This window comes from Staurois parvus, unplaced genomic scaffold (assembly GCF_062004578.1).
Source record: "Staurois parvus isolate SC_StPar_1 unplaced genomic scaffold, SC_StPar_1.0 ptg000773l, whole genome shotgun sequence".
NCBI lineage: Eukaryota > Metazoa > Chordata > Amphibia > Anura > Ranidae > Staurois > Staurois parvus.
The window spans coordinates 10,001-33,262 of NW_028318569.1; the positions used below are offsets into that span (position 1 = coordinate 10,001).

The 23,262-nt window shown below is 41.0% G+C and overlaps 1 protein-coding gene across 2 annotated transcripts in view; it reads left to right on the forward strand.

The window, feature by feature from the left end:
* The window catches only part of LOC149444778 (uncharacterized), a 22,590-nt gene extending 4,488 nt beyond the window's left edge, over window positions 1-18,102 (forward strand). Inside the window, exons 2-7 of one of the 2 annotated variants that reach the window (XM_089654532.1) lie at window positions 5,823-5,940; window positions 8,423-8,493; window positions 11,647-11,722; window positions 12,574-12,636; window positions 12,880-12,949; window positions 17,601-18,102. In XM_089654532.1, coding sequence (XP_089510658.1) covers window positions 5,827-5,940; window positions 8,423-8,493; window positions 11,647-11,722; window positions 12,574-12,636; window positions 12,880-12,949; window positions 17,601-17,683 — 477 coding nt within the window. In that variant the 5' untranslated portion in view covers window positions 5,823-5,826 and the 3' untranslated portion in view covers window positions 17,684-18,102. Of the gene's footprint in view, window positions 1-5,822; window positions 5,941-8,422; window positions 8,494-11,646; window positions 11,723-12,573; window positions 12,637-12,879; window positions 12,950-17,006; window positions 17,208-17,600 lie in introns of those variants that run through there. The other variant, XM_089654531.1, reaches the window with a different exon arrangement.
* Window positions 18,103-23,262: the final 5,160 nt, after the last annotated feature.

Genomic DNA, 23,262 nt, shown 5'->3' on the forward strand with positions numbered 1-23,262 from the left:
CTGAAGAATACGGGAGATTGTTGTCACATGTACCACACAGACAGTACTTGCCAGATTCCTGCAGCTCCTTTTAATTTTGCTGTAGGCCTCTTGGCAGCCTCCCAGACCAGTTTTCTTGTCTTTTCATCAATTTTGGAGGGACGTCCAGTTCTTGGTAATGTCCCTGTTTTACCATATTTTCTCCATTTGATGATTACAGTCTTCACTGTATTCCATGGTATATCTAATACCTTGGAAATTCTTTTGTACCCTTCTCCTGACTGATACCTTTCAACAAAGGTATGCTCTGATGCTTTGGAAGCTCTCTGCAGATCATGGCTTTTTCTGTAGGATGCGACGAAGAAAATGTCAGGAAAGACCTACTAGAACAGCTGAACTTTATTTGGGGTTATTCAGAGGCACTTTAAATGATGGCAGGTGTGTACTGACTCCTGTTTAACATTATTTAGATTTTGTGATTGCTTAATTCTGAACACCGCTATATCCACAGTTATAAGAGGGTGTGCACACTTATGCAATCACATGATTTTTGTTTGTTTACTTCCCCCCTTCCTCCCCTCCCTAAAGGATTTCAGTTAGTTTTAGGTCACATTAAAGGTGGAAAAAGTTCTGAAATGATTTATCTGTCTCATTTTGTTTACATCACAAAAACCTGACAATTTAACAGGGGTGTGTAGACTTTTTTTATATCCACTGTACATATACTAGGGCCAATTTAGACAGGAGCCAATTAACTTGCCAGCATGTCTTTGGAGTGTAGAAAGAAACTGGAGTACTTGGAGGAACCCCACGCAGCCACAGGGAGAACATGCAAGCTCCATGCAGGAAGTGCTGTGGTTGGGAATATTGCATAATCTGTATATACTGCACTGGATAATATTACTGCAATGGTTGTACACAATATACCATAATACATAAATTGCAAACAATATGGCAGCACAGGTGTATGTATGCTGTAACCAGACATCTCAGAGCTCCTTTTATCAGTTCTGGCCAGCACAGATATCTGATATTGTACCCTCAGTATATATTTCACTGCTCAAACTAACAAATATTGAAATTTGCTATCCATAAAAAGGATAGGCATATATAATAAATTGTGATACATTTTAATGTCTTTAGTTCATACTGAGAAATTGTAATTTCTGCAGTGTGTTGTTGGAAAGGAATCCATGTAAACCATTCTAACCTTGAAATGGGAACTATTATATTTCTATCTCACCTCTTCAGTAATATATAATCTATACAGAATGCCAACCCTGGATGATTAGTCACATGATGGTTCAATATTATTTTAGTCCATGATTACCATGCTTATGTTGAAGTTGATCTAATACATCACTCATGATCACTCAACCCAGCAATATTCAAATATTTTGCAGTCTGTAGTCACTCAAGAACGCTACTGATTGTGTAAATAATGTAAATATTACTCCCTACTGTTAGAAGCAATCAGTGCATATATTGTGCAATATATAAGGGTAATGGATCCATATAGTAGCCCCAGTTTGCATACGTTTGTTACTCACATCCGTTAAGATTCCTTGGTTGTGCCTGCCGCATACTATGTTTGCTGGCTCTGGTTGATGCATGAATTTCAATAAAAAGTGACCTTGTTGCTAAAATACAATTTTACATTAATTTTCCCCTGCAAAGAAAATGCTGAATACGTACCTCTCCTGCTGACATACTGTGGTAAAGAAGTTCTGGAGCAGGAAACAAACTGCAAAATTCACCACTTCCTGAAGTGTTGCTTTTCCAGCCCTCTGCTGTGGTTTCTCACTGATCCCTTTTGTCACTTTAGAACACATTATTGATGTAGGGACAGCGGATCAAACCAGTGAGTTCAGAAGGGAACCAGGAAACAGACACTTCTGGAAGTGTTAGATTATGTGGGATCCACAAGCACCAATAGCCACTACAGCAAGGAGCGGCCGTAGGGGAGATAAGTAGTCAATGCTGTCAGTGTTTTCTGGACAAGAGAAGTATGAATGTCAATGTTAAGTTTCATTTTCCTGACATAACCACTTTAAGGTGGTGGTGGTAATGACTATAACTATTCATTAAAAAAAAAAATTTACTTTAAGGGAAACAGAGATAAGTAATTCCCTCTTTGAACTTTAAAGAATGGGAGGAAGTGGTCAAAGCCTGCCTATACACAATACTCTCACGGCACCACCTGCATGGAGTTTGCATGTTTTCCCTGTGCCTTCGTGGGTTTCCTCCGGGTACTCCGGATTCCTCCCACACTCCAAAGACATGCTGGTAGGTTAATTGGCTCCTGTCTAAATTGGCCCTAGTATGTGTATGTATGAATGTAAGTTAGGGACCTTAGATTGTACACCCCTTGAGGGTTAGGGACTGATGTGAATGTACAATATATATGTAAAGTGCTGCGTAAATTGATGGTGCTATATAAGTACCTGAAATAAATAATACACTCATGGAAAGAGAAGTTAAACTGTCACTATCTCTGCATTCACTATTTCTGGTCTCCCATAGTACACAGAACATGAAAGTGCAATTATTTTAGTAAATATAAATGGCTAATTACTGGGGATGCACTGACATTTTGGTGGCTGAAACCTTTCAGCCGTCGGTCAAAATGGAAAAAAAAAAAAGTACCGATAAAGGTGCCGAAAAAACCTCGCCCCCGCCCGATGTAATCGCTGCCGCCACTCAGTAGTTCAGCCTTACCTGAGAAACCATCGATCCTGGAGCAGGGCATAGAGGTGAGAGAGGAAAGATGGCGCCACACATCTCTATGCCTTTGGAGGACCAGAGCGATGTCACTTCCCGTTCCGGCCATTATTTTTTTTTTTTTTAAAAGCACTGTGACTAGATCAATGCTTTTTTTTTTTTTTTTTTTTTTTTTTTGATCCAATGCTTTACATTGCAGAGGAGAGATATGGGGTCTTTTTGACCCCATATCTCTCCATAAAGAGGACCTATCACAAGGGATGCATGCATTTCTTGTGATAAGAATAAAAGTGATTAACATTTTTTTTTTTTTAAAGGAACAGTGTAAAAAAAAAAAACCCTTTTCAATAAATTTTTTTAAAAGTTTAAAGTGCCCTAGACCACCCCCCCCCCCCCCCCCCCCCGTGCTCGCACATAGTGGTGAACGCATACGTAGGCCATGCCCACATATGTAAATGGTGCTCAAACCACGCATGTGAGGTATCGCCACGAACGTCGGAGCAAGAGCAATAAATTCTCGCACTAGACCTCTGTAACTTTACACTGCTAACCTGTAGATATTTTTAAAGCATCACCCATGGAGATTTTTAAGTACCGCAGTTTCACGCCATTCCACGAGCGTGCACAATTTTAAAGCGTGACATGTGTGGTATCTATTTACTCGCCGTAACATCCTCTTTCATATTTTACAAAAAAATTGGGAATGTGTGTGTGTGTGTGTATATGTATGTATATATATATATATATATATATATATATATATATATATTTTTTTTTTTAACCAAAGTGTATTTTTTAAAAAATATATATATTAATTTTTAAAAACTGTGGGTTTCGGTTTTCGGCTAAGTGCATTTTGAATTTTCGGATTCGACACCAGAATTTTCATTTCGGTGCACCACTACTAAATACCTTTTTCTTATCAGCAGTTAGAGCAGTCTTGTGACTTCTATCAGGGTCCAGAACAGCACTGTTTACAGCTTGTAGGAGCAGTTTTCATTCTGCTCAAGGAGGATGCAGAACCCCTGACCTCTGTCTGGACGGCGCTGATTGGCTCTGTGCTGGTCACATGCACATTCCCAAGGAAAAAAAAAACCTCTACCAATACACAACAGACTGAGCATGGGCAGAGTGACTCCACATATATGTGATAAGACAGATATGTCTTATCAGTAGATAAGAGGGGGACACTGGAAATAGGGGCAGATCAGAGAAGTCAGGATCAAACAGCATTTTTACACAATGCAGAGGATTAACCCCTTAGATTCCACAGTGAGTATAACAAGCATGCTTTACTGCATCTGCAGACTGATTTTACGGTTTTGGGTTTAGTAACACTTTAATTTACTTTAACTATATAAATAAGGTGTAGATAATACCCCACAAACATTTTCTGCATGGGTTAATAAAACAATAATATTTTGGGAACAGATACATCTATGCAGTACATGTCATTTGAGGATATCATAAAGTCACAATATTCTAAAACAGGATTGTTCAAATGTGTTTACATTTCCCAAGAGCTGTAATCATGCAGCATGTTTTTTGGGAGTCATGAATTCAAAGAAAATATTATTGTTTTCTTTTATTATGATAGGAAATAAATTGTAATGAAGTGGAATCAATCCCATCCATTGGCAATAAATGAATGTATCTCACTAATAAAATGTAACTGTTTTGAGCCAAGGAACTTTATATCCTAATTTAACAACCATGTAGGCATGGGTTAAGCTCCCCACTAAATTTAGTTGGTTAACAAATGTTCAGTTTATGTGTACATTTACCTTCCGTTAATTGACCTGATTTAAAGAAAAATAATCACTGAGAGGGAAACCACTCGGGTTAAATTGTATACTTTTTGTTTCAATGTTTGTTAAAATGTAATAAAAAGCATCTTTAAAATTTTAATTTACATCTATATTTTTGTACAGGTTTTTTTTTGTTTTTTTTGTGTTTTATTGTTTGGATCAGAATCAGTGACCTTTTTTAAGATCTTTGTACATATTTGCAGACATTTCAGTGTCTGGATTTGCAGTCTGCCCTTATCGTGCATTAAGACCAGTAGTTTTTTTGTATAAGATCATTATTCCCATCTTTCTGTTATTGACAGGAAAAGTTCAACTAGGAGCAGGTTCTGGATTTCAAAGTAGGATTTCCTAATTACTGCTGATCATTTTTAAGGGCATTCCAGGGCCTTTGTGATTAGGAGGGTTATTGCTGTTGTAATGCCCATCTTTTCAGAGTAAGGGCTCGGTCACACTTGACTGTTTTTCCAACTCTTGCCAAACGCCCCTATAGCGTTTGACAAGCGTTGGTCTGGCATTTGCGGAGCGTTTTTAATGCTCTGCAAACGCTGCATGCGCGGTTTAGCGGCGGTTGCTAGGCGTTTGCCAAGCTTTAAAAATGCCCCACAAGCGCCTATAATGAAGTTTGAATGGTGTTAAAGCTCCACAAACGCACCGCAAACGCCGGCCAGGTTTTTGCGGAGCGGCACCATAGACTTGAATAGGAGGCTTCAACTCCTCCTGACTCGACGAGAGGTGTCCATTTTGCCGCGACGCTAATGCTCCCGTTTGAACAGCACCACGTGCTGCAATGTGCAGAATTTTCCCAGGCGTTTTGGAAACAGTAAAAATGCTTCCCAAATGCCTGTCTGCCGCTTGCTAACAAGGCTAGTGTGAACGTAGCCTTAAGCTGCTCGTTAGACAATTGTACAATTTTCCCTTAGATTTACCAAAACCATATAATATGAGGTCAAACTTAAACACTTTAAATTTGTATGCAGCCAGGCAGGCCCTTGCAACACATAAGTGAAGGTGAATCTAAAGGAAATTGAATAAGAAGTTTGTATAATGTATGGCCAATTTAAAGCTGGGTAAACACTTCACTTCACTTTGTGTGGTGCTGTATGATTTCAGCCCATTCAAATGAAACACACTGTACTCAAATCTCACAGTAATCCTGGTTTGAACCAGCATGTACTGTGTATGTATTTGCTTGCTTGGTGTTCAGCTTTACCATACTGCTTGTTTAATGTGTTTGGATTTAGACCTGTGGTCATCTATAAGGTATAAATAGCATAATATATATATCTTTTTTTTTTTTTTTTTTTTTTTTTTCAGAGGTATGAAGGTAATAGAGAACAGAGCAATGAAGGATGAAGAAAAAATGGAAATTCAGGAAATGCAACTCAAGGAAGCCAAACATATTGCAGAGGAAGCAGATCGCAAATATGAGGAGGTAAGAAAGTCTAATTGTTAATTGATGAAGATAGAGCAGATATACAAGATGCTGGTATCCTTTATTGCTTTAGAGACCATTTGCAAAAACTAAATATTACACTTCATATGGCAGCAAAATATTGCACTTTATATCGCAACAAAATATTACCCCATCCCTCGCTTCCTCCCATCTGCCCTAACCCATCCTGCAGTTGTTTTTTTTTGTTTTTTTTTCTCCTTGCCTTGTGAAGCAGGTTTTACCATCCCAGGGTCTTCAGTGGGACTGGTTGCAGGGGACCACTAAACCAGCACTGCAAGCAAGTGCTCCTCCCCCAGCCAGTCCCCTTGCTATTGTGTCACTTTCCTTCTGGATCTGACAAGAGGCTGCCACTGGACATTCAATAGGAAGTGTCTTATTATGAAGGTAGTGATGTGGACACATGAAAGAGGACACCTAATGTAAACAAAGGCTGAGAGACTGAACGGGAGAATCACAAAAAAAATCATCCTACAATAGAAGAAGATTGATACTTACCTCTTTTGTGGGCGGTGCCTCCAATCTTTGCTCTATTAAAGTGTTACTAAACCCACAACAGTAAAATCAGTCTGTATATGCAGTAAAGCATGCTTGTTATGCTCACTGTGGAACTTAAGGGGTTAATCCTCTGCATTGTGTAAAAAGGATGTTTAATCCTGTCTTCTCTGATCCACCCCTTTTTCCACCTTCCCCATTTCATCTCCTGATAGAACACAGCCTTGAGGACACTCTGTACATGCTAGAGTTTTTTTCTTTTTCTTGAGAGAGTGCAAGTGATCAGCACAGGGCCAATCAGCACTGTCCAGACAGAGGGTCAGGGGTTATGCAATCTCATAGGGCAGTGAGAGGAAAATGAAAGGCCTACAAGCTTTCACTAGTGCTTAGCTGGACACTGATAGAAGTCACAAGACTGCTATATACTGCTGATGAGAAAAGGTATTTTAGCAGTTTATATTTACTAAAATATTTGCATTTCCATGTTCTGTATATTGTGGCAGACCAGATATAGTGAATGCAGGGTCCTGGGTTTAGTAACACTTTAAAGAGCTATAGCCACTGAAAAATCACACTTTGGACATATTGGATGCCTGGCCCCCCTCTATACTCTGTGATTCCTTCCACAAGCCTCTTTGGAGGATTGAGTAGATCAGTGGCGGGCAACCTTTTTTTTCAACTGAGCCAAATCTCACCAAAACCACGATTGAAATTTATTTTGAGAGCCACATTTTTAAAACTGAAAATACATAGGATGGTACATTGTTTTTAGTTTCAATAAGTTTTTATAGTAATTCATCCCCCATATAGTAATTCATCCCCCATATAGTAATTCATCCCCCATATAGTAATTCATCCCCCCTATAGTAATTCATCCCCCATATTAATTCATCCCTCATATAGTAGTAGTAAGTATGTAGCAAGTAGTAAGCCAAGTCCCCCCTGTGTCAATTCACTAACCTTTGCTCCGCGCGTTCTTCTCGCCGTGTTCTCGCACCGTTCCGGTCTTCAGGGCGGACTGTGAGAGGAGCCTAGCTCCTCTCACGTTCGTCACGCTGCCCCGCCTACACACATCCTGACAGCCAATCACTGGCTATCAGGATGTGAGTGGCAGCGAGACTGGCCAATCATTGCATTTGAGCGCGCTGCCCTGGCTGTTTTTATTTATTTTTTTTGGATCACGCTCTGCGGGCCAGATTAAAAGGTCCGCCGGGCCGTAGTTTGCCTAGCTGCAGAGTCCTGACTTTTGGGGCGGCCGCCCGAGAGGAGGGAGGGGAGCGGGCGCCCGGCACACAGAAGAGCCGCATTAAAGTGTGTAAAGAGCCGCATGTTGCTCGCGAGCCGCGGCTTGCCGACCACTGGAGTAGATAATACCACAGTGATCAGAAGGGTCCAGGCATCTAACATCCTGGAAATGTATTCAGTGCCTGTGATTTTTTTTTTTTTTTTTTTTTTCCCCCATAAAGTGGACTTACTCTAGCATAAAGAAACTTGACTTGATTTGCCTCCTTCAGGATCACGGTTTACAGGATAACTTTTAGATGCAGGTTTGTACTGTGTTCTTCTAGTATTTTACATATCTTGCCAACATGGTCTGTGTTAATATACATAGTACTAAAGGAAAAGTTAATTTACTTTACAGGTAGCTATGTTAGTATCTGGTTTAATTTTTATTGGTAAATGGTGCATTATCGCAGTTGTGTGCATTATCTACAGTGGCAAATCACAAAGATATATAGCCAACCTCTCAATGCACTTTTTTGCACTGATTTTCAGCTGTTGATTTCTGTTTAGTGGCAGAATAATGTAAAAAGTGTAAATAATTCTTAGGTTTTCAGTGCTGTACAACACGATTCCCATGTGACAAAAGCAATAAATATTAGTAGCCTAAGTGCTTTGTTGTAACACTGTCATTCAGTGTTTTTGTTACTCAAGCCTTTACCTGGTTCCTTTATCATTCTCTGTGCAGGTAGCTCGTAAATTGGTCATTCTTGAGGGAGAGTTGGAGAGAGCAGAGGAGCGAGCTGAAGTATCTGAACTGTAAGTTTCTTGTCTTGCACTAATCCGTGGATATTGTTATTGATACTACTATAATTTGTGCTTCTTTACAAACCATACTCTTGGGCAACTAAGCAAAGATCAGAATGGGGTAAAACAATCAAAACATGCAATAAACAATCACTACACTGTTCCCTTTTTGTTTTTTGTTTTTTTTGTTTTTTTTTTTTCTTCTTCACTAGTTGTCAGTGTGTAAACGTGAGAAATCTGAAAGTGAATCTTACATCTGGCTGTTTGCTATGGGCAAAAATACCAGTAGTGCATGGAGTGCTACACCTTGGGGTTGATTGTTTAACCCCTTCATGCCGGCGCCTCCCAGCCCTTTAAGGGTTTCAGAAGCCGGGAGGTGGGGCGAGGTTTAGGGTCATGTGACCGCCGTGATGGTCACATGATCGGAAAAGGTCCTGATCGAAAGAGGAGATCGGGACCTTTCCGTGAGTACCGGACATGTGTGCTGGGAGCGCGCAGGGCGCGCGCTTTTAGCACATATGTTCTTTTTTAATAGAACGCAAAAGTGCGGCCGCTCGGCGTCTAGGCCCAGACACCGGGAGGCCGCACATTTGCTTTCGGCTGGCGTGAAGAGGTTAAAACTGGAGAGTGCAAAATCTGGTGGAGCTGTGCATGGTAGCCAAACTTCTTCTATTTTAATTTTCTGTTATGAAACCAAAGAAAAAAGATTTGTCGTCTTGAGACTGCAATAAGCACTGTATTGTCTGGCATTAAAGCTGAACTTTTGCCTAAAAATGGTTTTAACCTTATATTTTTAGTGACCTAACATTACCTATAATAAAGTATGTTACATGTCATGCAGGCAGGTGGATCCTGGAGAAATTTTCACTGCAGGGATGCCCAGCCTCTTTCCTGTCTCTGAACTTCAGGTGCTGCAATGGTTAATAGCTTTGGGTCTCCAGGCTGAACTGGATAGAAAAAGAGCCGGAGGGGTACCTGCCTCCTCAGCCATTGAGAAGTTATTTCACTGCTTGTAAACGAATCCCTGAATGAGGAAGAGTCTAATGAATGACAGTACTTTCTCCCCCATTCAGGGTTTGTGTTGCTCACAGTCAGAGTTTCTTAATGGAGGGGGCAGATATCTGTTAGGGGGTTTTTCTGTTGAATTCTGCCTGGACACCTGAAGCTATTAACCACCGCAGCACTGGAAGTTCAAAGCCAGGAGGAAGACAGGCATCCCTGCACTGGAGAATTCATAAGGATCCAGCAATTTTTTTTTTTATTTAGCTTTAAATATGTCATTGGATTTCTATGATAACCAGTTAGTTGAGGATATGAAAGTCAGAAAAAAACGGATTTAAACATAGTAATTTGTTCAATTGCTCTTCAGAAATGAGCCTGGTGCTTCAGTTTCTAAAGTGTATTCAACCCCAACCACAAAAATTTAATAAATTGCATCTTACCAATCCTTAGATTAGGTGGTTGCTTTAATTTTCGTAAATTTTTCCCCCCCTATTTTTACTTGGTACTCACACCAGTAACACACTTCCTGACATAGGGCAAACACATAGGGTTATTGTACTGTATGGAGGAGCAGTGTGGTCCTCCTAGAACAAGACTAAAGAACACCTTCCAATCGTCTTTTCCTCCTAACATGGGTAGGAGTTCAGTAGTCTGTAGAATGCAATGACGGTTAGCAAAAAGTACAGAGGTCACTAAATTTCTGGCAGGAGTAATGGGTACTTTTTTTTTTGTACTTATTAAACAAACACGTTCAATGGTATAGTTAACAGCAAAGAGGAGCAAATTGTAAGAAGTTAATTGTTAGGGTTTACGTAGACTGTAGGTCGTATAGAGAATTGTTTAGTATTAATATATTTAAAATTATATGTGCCTGTTGGACACAAAGTATATTTTAGAGATCAGTTAAATCCAGTGCTGTAACTTTTTTGTCTTTGAGAATAACTCAGTTTCAGGTCTGCTGGCTGTGCTCTCTCTCCTCTCTCTCTCCTCTCTCTCTCCTCCCCCCTCTCTCCTCTCTCTCTCTCTCCTCCCCCCTCTCTCCTCTCTCTCTCTCTCCTCCCCCCTCTCTCCTCTCTCTCTCTCCTCCTCTCTCTCCTCCCCCCTCTCTCTCCTCCTCTCTCTCCTCCCCCCTCTCTCTCCTCCCCCCTCTCTCTCCTCCTCTCTCTCCTCCCCCCTCTCTCTCCTCCCCCCTCTCTCTCCTCCCCCCTCTCTCTCCTCCCCCCTCTCTCTCCCCCCTCCCCCCTCTCTCTCCCCCCTCTCTCTCCCCCCTCCCCCCCCCTCCCCCCTCTCTCCCCCCCCCTCCCCCCTCTCTCTCCCCCCCTCCCCCCTCTCTCTCCCCCCTCTCTCCCCTCTCTCTCCCCCTCTCTCTCCCCTCTCTCTCCCCCCTCTCTCTCCCTCTCCTCTCTCTCCCTCTCCTCTCTCTCTCTCCTCCCCCCCTCTCCTCTCTCTCTCTCCTCCCCCCCTCTCCTCTCTCTCCCCCCCTCTCCTCTCTCTCCCCCCCTCTCCTCTCTCTCCCCCCCTCTCCTCTCTCTCCCCCCCTCTCCTCTCTCTCCCCCCCTCTCCTCTCTCTCCCCCCCTCTCCTCTCCCCCCCCTCTCTCTCCCCCCCCTCCCCCCTCTCTCCTCCCTCTCTCTCTCCCCCCCCTCCCCCTCTCTCCTCTCTCTCTCTCCTCCCCCCTCTCTCCTCTCTCTCTCTCCTCTCTCTCTCCTCCCCCCTCTCTCCTCTCTCTCTCTCCTCTCTCTCTCTCCTCCCCCCTCTCTCCTCTCTCTCTCTCCTCCCCCCCCTCTCCCCCCCTCTCTCTCCTCTCTCTCCCCCCCTCTCTCTCCTCTCTCCCCCCCTCTCTCTCCTCCCCCCCCCCCTCTCTCCTCTCTCTCTCCCCCCTCCCCCCTCTCTCCTCTCTCTCTCCCCCCTCCCCCCCCCCTCTCCTCTCTCTCTCCCCCCTCCCCCCTCTCTCTCCCCCCTCCCCCCTCTCTCTCCCCCCTCCCCCCTCTCTCTCCCCTCTCTCCCCCCTCTCTCTCCCCCCCTCTCCCTCTCTCCCCCTCTCCCTCTCTCCCCCTCTCCCTCTCTCCCCCTCTCTCCCCCCCCCCTCTCCCCCTCTCCCCCTCTCTCTCCCTCTCCCCCTCTCTCTCCCCTCTAAAAGCAATATTGTATGTTTTTATTTCAGTAAATGTAGTGATTTGGAAGAAGAACTGAAAAATGTAACCAACAACTTAAAATCTTTGGAAGCTCAGTCTGAAAAGGTGAGTAATGCTGATATTGTGTAGCTGATATTGTATTTTGTCCAGTACCCAGAAAAATCTGATTTTTGCCTGTATTCCAAATAATTGCCAAGCATAATTTGGGAAATATTTCCTTTTGAAGTGAACTATTTTTTTTTTTTTCTTTAAGTTTGTATGTGTTAAGAAAAACTTCAGTTTTTAATTACTTTTCCCTCACTTTCTGCTTGCAAAGTTACTATTACAGTTCCTGGAAGAATTGGTGCACCCAACAGTACAATGTACGCGGAGATTGCTGATTCTCTCTGCAGAGGCAATAATCCTTCCTCTGACTTGGATTTTATAAACATTTGTACTCACATCAGCAGAAATAAACTCTTGTTTGCTGATTTAAGTATAAGTTTCAGGAAGGTAGCTCATGCGACTGCATGGTAGAGTATACTGTATGGTCAAAAGTTTTGTGCACATCGGTTCTTCACACCTATATGAGCTTATTGGACATCCCATTCCAAAAGCAGTTGTGTGCAAGTTCATTGCAAAGTTCATTAGGGTTGAGGTCAGGGTTCTGTGCAGTCTACTTGAGTTTCTTGACCCCAAACTCCTCAAACGTGACTTTGCACACATGGGCATAGTCTTGCTGAGTTGCAAAGGGACGTTCCCCAAACTTTTGCTGCAAGGTTGAAAGTGCACAATTGTCTAAAATTAGACATGACCACCTTTTTGCTAGGTAGTCTCACAAGAAAGTCGCCTTTTAAATACTGTGTGAAGAACTAGTGTTGATGGGTAAATACATTCTGCAGTCCCTTCATTTCCAGGAAGTATGTACCTATGCATAGACTTATAATGGTGTGATTTATGTGTTTTTGTCTTTATAGTATTCTGAAAAAGAAGACAAATATGAAGAGGAAATAAAGATCTTAACAGATAAGCTAAAAGAGGTAAGGCAGTGGAAGGATGTGTTTATGCAGTACATAGTGGTCTTGTCTTCTCCCTCTCTCCCTCTCCCTCTCCTCTCCTTCTTCACTGAACTTCTGATAATGGGAAAGGGGTGTTGTCGACATTTACAGAGAGCTGTTTTGACAATGTGGGGGAGTAAAGAGATACTTTAACTGCTGTAGAATATCTGACCACTGAGCACTTTCTTGTGCACTCCATATAGTTTAATTCTATCTCATTCACAGGCTGAAACCCGGGCTGAGTTTGCAGAGAGAACAGTTGCCAAACTAGAAAAGACTATTGATGACCTTGAAGGTAAATTATTTTTACTTCTTGCAACAGCTTTTTTTTTTCCATTTGTAAAATGCTGTCTCTGTGTCGTGTGTACACACATTGTTCCTATATAGCAGGGGTGTGGAATTAAAATTCAGAGGTCCGGTCAGTAAAATTTTCTTCTAGTAGGGGTCCCAGTATCATATTTGTGCTATGATCCAGATCTTTCATATCAAGCCCCTCCCAACCCGTACATTGCAGTTTCCCCTTTATATCACAGCCCTTTTCACATCGCAGTCTCCCCTTTACACCACAGTGCCCCCTTTTTACATTGCAGACCCCCCCTCCTCTTTACATTAGTGTCCTTCTTTATATTACAGCACCCCCTCTTTACAATGCAGCCCTCTTTACATGACATTATCCCCCTTCACATCACAGACCCACTTTGCATTACAGTGCCCCCATTTACAACACAGCCCCCCTTTACATCACAGCACTCCCCTTTACAATATAGCCCCCCTTTACATCACAACATCCCTTTTACAATACAGCCCCCTTTTACATTACAGCACCCCTTTACAACACAGCTGCACTGTACATTACATTGCCCCCTCATTTACATCACAGCCCCCCTTTACACCAGTGTCTCCTTTCCTTCAGTGTCCGCAGTCCCCTTTCACATCACAGCCCCTCTCCTTAAATCATAGACCTCACATCACAGTTCCCCTCACCTTCACATCAGTGTTCTGTCACCCCTTCATATCACAGCCTGCTCTTTATATCTAAGTTCCCATAACTGCTCTCACCTTACATCACAGCCTCCCCTTTTCTTGTATCCCAGTCCCTTTCACAGCCCCCTTTTCCTTGCACCCTAGTCCCATTCACAGCCACAACCCCCCCCCCTTTTCTCTGTATACCAGTCCCTTCACAGCTTTCCTTTAACATCCATTTACAATCCCCAGTCCCCTTTACATGAACATTGCCCCTTACAGTCAGCCTTTGTACCTTGCACAGTGGTTGGCAGATGGGGCCTCAGGGTGTTTGGATGGCAGGCAGGACAGCCCAGCATTTCCTGTTGGCAGGTAGGTGATTGGTAGATGGGACTACCCCCTGTCATGGCGACAAGTCATTGTCTTGTGAACTTGGGCGTTCCCACCATTTGTTCAAGTGTGCCACGCCTTCTGCCTGCCAGCTGCTGTAGTAATGAAAGCTGTGGTGGCAGCGGGGGAAGGAATTCGTCAGCCGGTAGAGGACACTCAGGCTACTGGGTGGTGGAGCCACGGTCCGGATAAGACTGTCATTCGGTCTGTGTTTGTACTCCGATCCACCATTTAGTGAAGCCTGCTGTATAATGTACTTATTTTTTTGCTTCCTGTGTAAAAAATGAAAAGTAGCTGAAGTTATATGCAAAATTTAACTTTTTCTGTAACACAAATGAAGTTGGCCCTGCCCCGCTTGCTCGTTGTGCTTCCCCTATTGGTCATATACAAAGCCTGTCTTCTTTAATCAACAGAAGGGAAGCTTGGGGATGGGGCCAAACTTGCCTTCACAGGAGAAAATTGAGAATTCCATGTAACTTTGTCTGTCTGGATCTACTAGTGATTTTAATACTTGTGTTTCACTATGTGAAATTCTGCTAATATAGATTTCATTGAATACTTAACGTAAATTACCAGATTAAGACCATGTTTACTTTTAAAGTCCTGGTTTATACCATTTCAAGATATTCCACACGTCCATTAGAATACTTTTGGAAATTATGTCTGTTTACACTAAGCAGAATTCAGTGGAGGACTTCAGTTGGGGTTATGAGCATTGATAGACAAATTATTGCAAATTAATAATTGCAGTAACCTTCTGTTCCCCTGACTCAGAACGCTACAGTTAAAGCATAGCTAACATCCAATGGTCCCTGTCCCCTACCTGAGCCAGCATCTTCTGCTGGGTGCTGTTCTTCGACCATCTTAATTGGCCACTGGGCATGCACAGGAGTAAGTCATCCTGGCACAGAGGGTCCGTGCCAGCAATGTAACGGCTCAGCTTACATGCCGGAGAAGACAGCAAGCAGGCAGGGAAGTGTATTTTATTTTAGAGGAGACATTGCATGTCTCTTTTGCAATAAAGAGCCTGCCTGCTTGCAGCTTGTGACAACAGAAAATTAGTTTTGTTTTAAGTGGTGGTATCTAAGTACTGGTCATCTTTAACTGACTACAGGAGTGTAATGAAGGCTAAACAGCCTTCATTACACTCCTGCCTTCTTCTTTCTGTTCTTAGCATCTTTCTCTTCCACAATATCCTTTTTCTTTCCTATTTCTATTATTTTAAATACTTATTCTTAATACTGAGATGAAATTGTGTCACCTGTGTATAAGTGTGTCTTTGTTTTCTTTAATTTCAAAATTATTATTCTGAACTGTGTCATTGGCAAAAATATAAGGGCATTTTGAAAGCAGTAAATGTGACATTCACATGGTGGTGAAACAATCACTATCATGAAAAACATGCACCCCAAGAGGATTCACCTGCTAATAAGCTGAATATCAGGTTCACTGCTTTTTAAGTATGCTGTATAGTTTTACTAAAACTAAAGAGTACAGATTTTTCTTTCCTACGCTTGGCTTTTGTTATGAAGTCCTTTACTTAGTTGAACAAATAGTCACATACACATTTCAGGACCACTAGATAAGTTACTTGTATAATAATGAGAGGAGAACAGACAATGAACCGTGTCCTTGGAGGGATTCAAACCAGGGACACCGAACTGTGAGGCAGAAGTGCCACTTAGGCTGGTCATAGATGCTTTGTTTTTTTTTTATCAGCCATTGGGCTGATGAAAAAAAATTAACCAGAATTCCCTATCCACACAAGCGAGGTACATGGAGGAATCCTCTGGTGTAAAGTTGTTTGAATGCTAAGTTCACCTTTACAGAAAAAATAAATGCTATTTTTTTTGCATAGATGCTTTGTTTTTTTTCGATAAAAAAAGTTTGTTTAAAAAAAAAAAAAAAAGCCAGATTCCCCCATTTACACAAGCGAGGTAGATAGAGGAATCCTCCCCGCTGTATTCTGACAGTGGGATTCCTTTGCTGTCAGAATACATCACTGGATTGGCTTTTGTAAAGCACTAATAACCATAGATGGAACGAAATTCGTACTGTTCCTGCTGATCCGGCCGGGTTTCGATCCACCTATGGCCAGTTTGAGCCTCCAGACTGTCTCTTTTCTGTATGTCTCTGTGTTTTACATGTTCAAACTTTTATTTCTAGTATAAAGTTGTTTAAAGCGCACCTTTACAGTAAAAATAATACATTTTTGCAGGACAAAAATTATTTTTTTTATTTTTCTAGCGGGAGCTTGGAAAACATTGCACCTGTTATGAGTAGATCATGGGTGCTATGTGGGCTCCTGCAGACATGTCCTCTGGCTTTCAGCCTGTACCTTTGTACAAGCTTCCTGTTTGACAGCTGGAAGACGTGTTGGTGGACTACGAGAGTGCCCAACAAAGTCCCTGCAGCCTATTGAAACTACAAGTCCATCTGCCCTGGTGGCTGGGGAGAGGGGGCAGGAGCTGGAACATGTTACACGTTTCACCCTAAATATGTGGGAAACATGTAACCTGTCCTAAAATTGAACTTGGCCTTTAAAGCTTATCTCCCAGGTATGATGTTAATTGCTTAGGTACATTGGTCCAGTTTGATTTAAACTATAAAGTTATTATATATCTGAAGTCTTAGTCTATCTTAACCGACTTACCTATAATAAATCTTACCAGTTTCAGAGATGAAATGTTACTAACAAAATCTACTACAGTAGGTATTACCAGCATTCATTAGATTGCCTGCATAAAACAACTACTAAATGCTGATTACTGCTTAGTTGCTATGAGTTACTGCACATCATTGAACTATAATCCCATATAAACACAATCTTTTAGAATGACCATATTTAAAAATGTTAGTTCTGTATAAGCTGTATATAAAGATTAATTATGTAATCATGTTTTCGTATTTTATTTTTCATGCTGTCTCACTTTGCTCTTCATCAATATTCGGTTCTTCTCCTGTCCTTCTGAATCATTCCTGCTACTTCTGTCTGGTAGATGAGTTGTATGCCCAGAAGCTCAAGTACAAAGCTATCAGCGAGGAGCTTGACCATGCTCTCAATGATATGACGTCATTGTAGACCCTCTTTGGTTTTATGTGATGTGGCATTTCTGTTCTGTCAGCTACTCTTTTCTCTTTGAATTTCCTCACTGTTGTCAATCTCTCTGAGAAATAAAAGTCTCTCCACACCTTTTAAATTCTATCTTTCTTCCTTTAACGTGTGTGTTATGCATGTATGACTGAGCAAACACTACAAAAAGGTGAAGGTTTTTAGGTTTTGTTTTTTGTTTTGTTTTTTGTGATAACTGAAGCAAACTATATGGAGTACACACTGCTATGGGTTTATGGACCATGTATATCTCTAGACAATATTTTGTTTTGGTTAATTGCTTTGGTAAGGGTAGCTTCTCATTTTGACACTTTCTCACTTGGTTACATATATACTGTAGCACTTACGTTTTGCATGTTCAGACAGGGCACTTACTAAAGTCACCAAAGTTGTATTAGTAAAATATAGCTTGCATCCCTTATTTCCAAAAAAAACAGACTGTAATAGGACAGATCCTTTAATTGTTCTGTCTTCGTTTCAGACAAGTTGGCTAATGCCAAAGAAGAAACTATGGGAATGCATCAAGTTTTGGACCAAACACTACTTGAACTCAACAATTTATAATCAGAAGTGAAGAAAAATCCTGCACATCATTCCTTTTTTTAAAGTCTGTCATTCTCACTTATTATCTTTTAACATTCCAGGGGAAAGCAGCAATGAATGCGACCAAATATTTTATTTTTTAAAAGAAACCGTTCACAAATATGAGCTTAAACCTCATTGTGCCGTGCCTTTTTTAATATTTCTTTTTTTAATGCTAAGGTCCCATGTACATTATTACTAGATTAGTCACAATTGTCTTCAGTGTTTTTGTCTCTTATGTTATTCTGTTACAAGACCACAAAGTGTTGAAAGCTATTACAGAAGTATGGGAAGCCCAACAAATAAAACAAAACTAGGAAAAGTGTTATTTGTAACAATGTTATGGTGGTTGTTGTGAAAATATAAATTCTTTTATTAAATATGGCACATTTTGGATACAATTATATGGTTTTAAGTCAAAATTAATGCTTTTACATTGAAGGAGATCTGAATTTAATACACTGAAATATTCAAATAACTGCAGTAAATTTGCTAAGAAGTTTTAAGAACCTAAATGAACCGTATGCAATCCAGAATACTGGCCACAACGGCAGTATCAACATTAGAGCTTTTCATAGACTGTTCCGAGAGTGTATGCTCTGAATATACTTGCCACTTGAGAGATTGCACTGTTCAATTACTTAGCAAGTTGGCCTGTTGAATGTCTAGCCAGGACATTTTTTGACCCGGTCAGTAGTCATGTTGTTGAGCACATGTGTACAGGTTTTGTAGTGGTATTGAGGCACCATCATCTTATTTTTCTTGGTTCTAATTTACACTTGTATGTGAGCACACAATATTCTGTCTGAATGTGGACTGCTCTGGAGCTTGACGTGTTGATGGGCTTCCAAACCACATCATACAAACAGAGTGAACCTGAAGACAATGCTGAAGAGGGAGCCCATTCACCTAGGCTGTCCATCCACTGGATCAGTGTGCTTTCTGAGTCCTGCTGTATATCACTACAGCCAAGGCTGATGATCTACCTGTGAGAGATTTATCGTGTGTTTTGCCGATTACCTGGATTGATGATCATATACATGCGCATATTTAATGCACGGTCGGTGAGTGTGCATTTTTTCTACACAGTTCCAGTCACCTATTTAATTTAAGGAAGACTTTCACGTCAAGTTCTTCTCAGATTCTGTATATTTATGAAGATTTCATGAACTTTACATATTCATTTATTTTTATATTCACTCAAATCGCAGCGCTGCACTATACTTATATGATTTATGTTACAAGGTTTTGGTGATTCCTTTGAGTGTTCTAGCAGCTGAATATGTGAGCGCTCGCTATATTTCTTTTCATAGTAGTCATGTTATATTCTGGGGACACGTGGGACTGGACCTCTGAAGTCAATCCAGACTGGGAGATAAACAAGCCACTTACAGTTAAGTAAAAATTATATTCCTGCACTTGTCAATGGCAATATTAACCTTCACAATAAGCAAAGGCCTGAGGCACCAAGCAAATGCAGTACTACTGCCATAAGCAAAAACATGCACAGCTGGATGATCCAAGCTCGCGTGTTTGTTCTATGACTGCGTAAGTTCTCCAGTTTCAATAATTTTTATTAAAGTTTTTGAAAGTGCAAGTGTACAATGAACAAAGAAATAGAACATTTCACAATGGCTTATGCATAGCTTACATTACATATAGTGTTGGTAGATTTACATAGAAAGGGTCAAATATAACTTTTGTAGCCCTCTGTGCCTTTTGATTACTAACTAGGGCGAACAGTGACCCTTGTACCAGCCAAGGGTGAGCAGAGATGTAAACTCCTTGTAGAGTGTGGTTGGTGCAAAGAGGGGTCAGTGCTGTTTCAAAGCTTATGTCACCCCAAAAAAAGGGGGCCGATTGGATACTGATGTTGATTAGTGAATGACTGAGAAACTTCTTTATACACACTTAGCCCATTTATGTTATACATCGGGCTACATTAAGACAAAATGTAACCACTCACAAGTGCACTATGTAATTGCCCTCTTCTTTAGATTTACTATGTAATGAGGACCTAATGTTGGTTCTCTCACTGCATTGGTAAATTACATTATTTGGTTAGGTTGGAATGTTTATGGGTCCAGCTTTATTCACACCATCAACTCATAAACAAAGAATGCATTTAAAGGATATTTTCAAATCTGATACTGCAAGTATACTGTACATGTGCAAAGGTTTGGATATATTGGGTTATAAATGTTATGTTTGATGATCTCCGTGAAAAGAAGTTGACACCGCCTCTATAAATAAAAAAATGGAAAGATGACCTGGTTCTGCAGATTTTAATATTGTTACCTTTTTTTCCTCTGAATATAACATTGAAGAAAAATATAACATGCACTGAAAAAAGTAATGCTATTAGATAAACTGGGTGGCTGCCAAAATGTTTGCACATTTTAAAGGTTTGAATTGACTTATTAGGCCTTGGTCAAATTCAAAGTCTATTAAAGCTGCTTTTTTTTCGTAGTTTAAAGCTGGACCAATTTTAAAGTGGAACTTTTAGATCCCAAAATAAAAAGGGTGAACAGGCAGGAATTTGAATGCATTAAAGTTAATTACCTGCCTCTCTGCCCCTGTTGGCAATGCCAAATCTGACTGAACTCCCAAGCATGTGCTGGAGTGATGTCATCCCTGCCCAGCCAATGACAGTGGCTGGCAATCGAGACCTGGAAGCTGGCCACCCATAGATGTCAGCAGTGGGTGGGGTGCTCCGGGACATTGAATCACTGGAGTTCAGGTGAGTATAGTTCAGCTTTAAGTAGTCATATACCATACCTGTGATATCCCTGTGAAAGGTGACAATCATTGTAGTAGTCACCACTGTTACAGTGATCACCACTCTCTTTGGTCCTGCGTGGAACACTGCCCTGCTGCATGGTGATTATTGGATAACAAAATGAGCTAAGCATGCTAGTTATCCTGAAACTAGCTTCTTATGCTGCAAATTATGCTCAGCGTCTGTTACAAATCGTGGAAACACAGACCTTACATTGAAACAAATGCGGAGATTCTTCAACAGAAAAAGGGAAAGATTCTGCAGCTACTACAAATTGCTCTTCCATTTTTACTTGTGTGACACGCCAAACTTACCTTTTAGTAAGCCCCCACCATGATTTAGACATGTGAGAATCGAAAAGTAAGTGACACCGGTCATAGTGCTGGACAGAGCTTAACCGTAAGATTTGTGATAATATTGACACTACTTGCAACGCCCCAAAAATCTCTGTTAAATCTCACTGTCCACATTCTAGTGTCAGCAATATTGTGCCCCTTGAAATATTACTTCCAGAAATATCTCCAGTCTCTAGCTCAGCTCCTTGACCCAACTGCACAGCACATTTGGAAACATATCTCTGTCTACTGGCTGAGCAATCCTAGGACTGCTTTTTTTTTTTTTTCCCCTCTCTTCTTCTCTGAGATATACAGTGGTCAATCTGAGCATAAATTAGCAATTTACTAAGTTCTGTGACTAGAGCCTACAATGCAAGTCTTGAATTTCAGGCAGATTCATGCTGAATCAGATGAAACTAGAGCCATGAGTGGCCCATTTGGCACCACCTGGCTTGACCAACTTTGATTAAAAAAAAAAAATCGGCCGAACCATGTCTGCATCCAGACCTGTTTGGGTGTTCAGACAGCCCAGGTGCCAACTGTCTGAATACAATAGTTGGCACACAGGAAATTTCTCCATAGCATTTCTATATAGCAGTGATTGGAAGAGTCGATTAGATTTCTTTCATTCAGCCTGTGGGTTGAACTAGGGGAAATGTGTATATATAGATAGACAACTATTATAGCCCAGCTGTTACATTGTCATTTTACTCAGAATTACAGCTTTATACTGTTTTCAGAAACATAAAAAAAGACTGGTTGATTATCTCACGTCCCATTATTGAGAATGTACATAACATTAATAGGAATACATCCTGGTACGATATTATTATACAGGATTTATATAGCACCAACAGTTTGCGCAGCGCTTTACAAAATGAAGGTAGACATTACAGTTACAATACAATTTGGTACAAGAGGAAACAGATGTATATCTTCTTGTTACCAGCAGACTAAATGGGGCCATACACGCATTGCTTTGTAATCAATCTAGATACGAGCAATCACAAGCAAGCAATTCATCATTGATTAAAATACTGACATATGCTACACATCAATATCAGTTGAAAAAGCTGATTTAATCATTCAGTATTCTGATCTGGTGCACATGTATTCAAGCATCTAGATAAAAAATGCAGCGCTAAATCCAATATGAATATCAATATATCTCACATAAATTAAATACAAAGTGACAGGTCATAATAAACAAATTAGAGCGCTGAAGATAAGCGCATAAAGTGACAATAGTGCATAGTCTTGAATCGGACTAAAAAACAGTAACGGTAAACGTATAGCAGTCCAAAAAAAGACACCTTTTCCTTATAAGTGCCTAAAGACATCCAGTGTCTGGGGATAATGGTTGCTTCTCACTGGAGTTGCATTAATAAGGTGCTCGTGACTTCTGTGGAATAGAAAAGAGATGTGCTTGCACTCACCAGATGCACAGTTCGATTACTGTATGTACAGTCAGGTCCATAAATATTGGGACATCGACACAATTCTAACATTTTTGGCTCTATACACCACCACAATGGATTTGAAATGAAACGAACAAGATGTGCTTTAACTGCAGACTGTCAGCTTTAATTAGAGGGTATTTACATCCAAATCAGGTGAACGGTGTAGGAATTACAACAGTTTGCATATGTGCCTCCCACTTGTTAAGGGACCAAAAGTAATGGGACAGAATAATAATCATAAAGCAAACTTTCACTTTTTAATACTTGGTTGCAAATCCTTTGCAGTCAATTACAGCCTGAAGTCTGGAACGCATAGACATCACCAGACGCTGGGTTTCATCCCTGGTGATGCTCTGCCAGGCAACTGTCTTCAGTTCCTGCTTGTTCTTGGGGCATTTTCCCTTCAGTTTTGTCTTCAGCAAGTGAAATGCATGCTCAGTCGGATTCAGGTCAGGTGATTGACTTGGCCATTGCATAACATTCCACTTCTTTCCCTTAAAAAACTCTTTGGTTGCTTTTGCAGTATGCTTTGGGTCATTGTCCATCTGCACTGTGAAGCGACGTCCAATGAGTTCTGAAGCATTTGGCTGAATATGAGCAGATAATATTGCCCGAAACACTTCAGAATTCATCCTGCTGCTTTTGTCAGCAGTCACATCATCAATAAATACAAGAGAAGCAGTTCCATTGGCAGCCATACATGCCCACGCCATGACACTACCACCACCATGCTTCACTGATGAGGTGGTATGCTTAGGATCATGGGCAGTTCCTTTCCTTCTCCATACTTTTCTCTTCCCATCACTCTGGTACAAGTTGATCTTGGTCTCATCTGTCCATAGGATGTTGTTCCAGAACTGTGAAGGCTTTTTTAGATGTCGTTTGGCAAACTCTAATCTGGCCTTCCTATTTTTGAGGCTCACCAATGGTTTACATCTTGTGGTGAACCCTCTGTATTCACTCTGGTGAAGTCTTCTCTTGATTGTT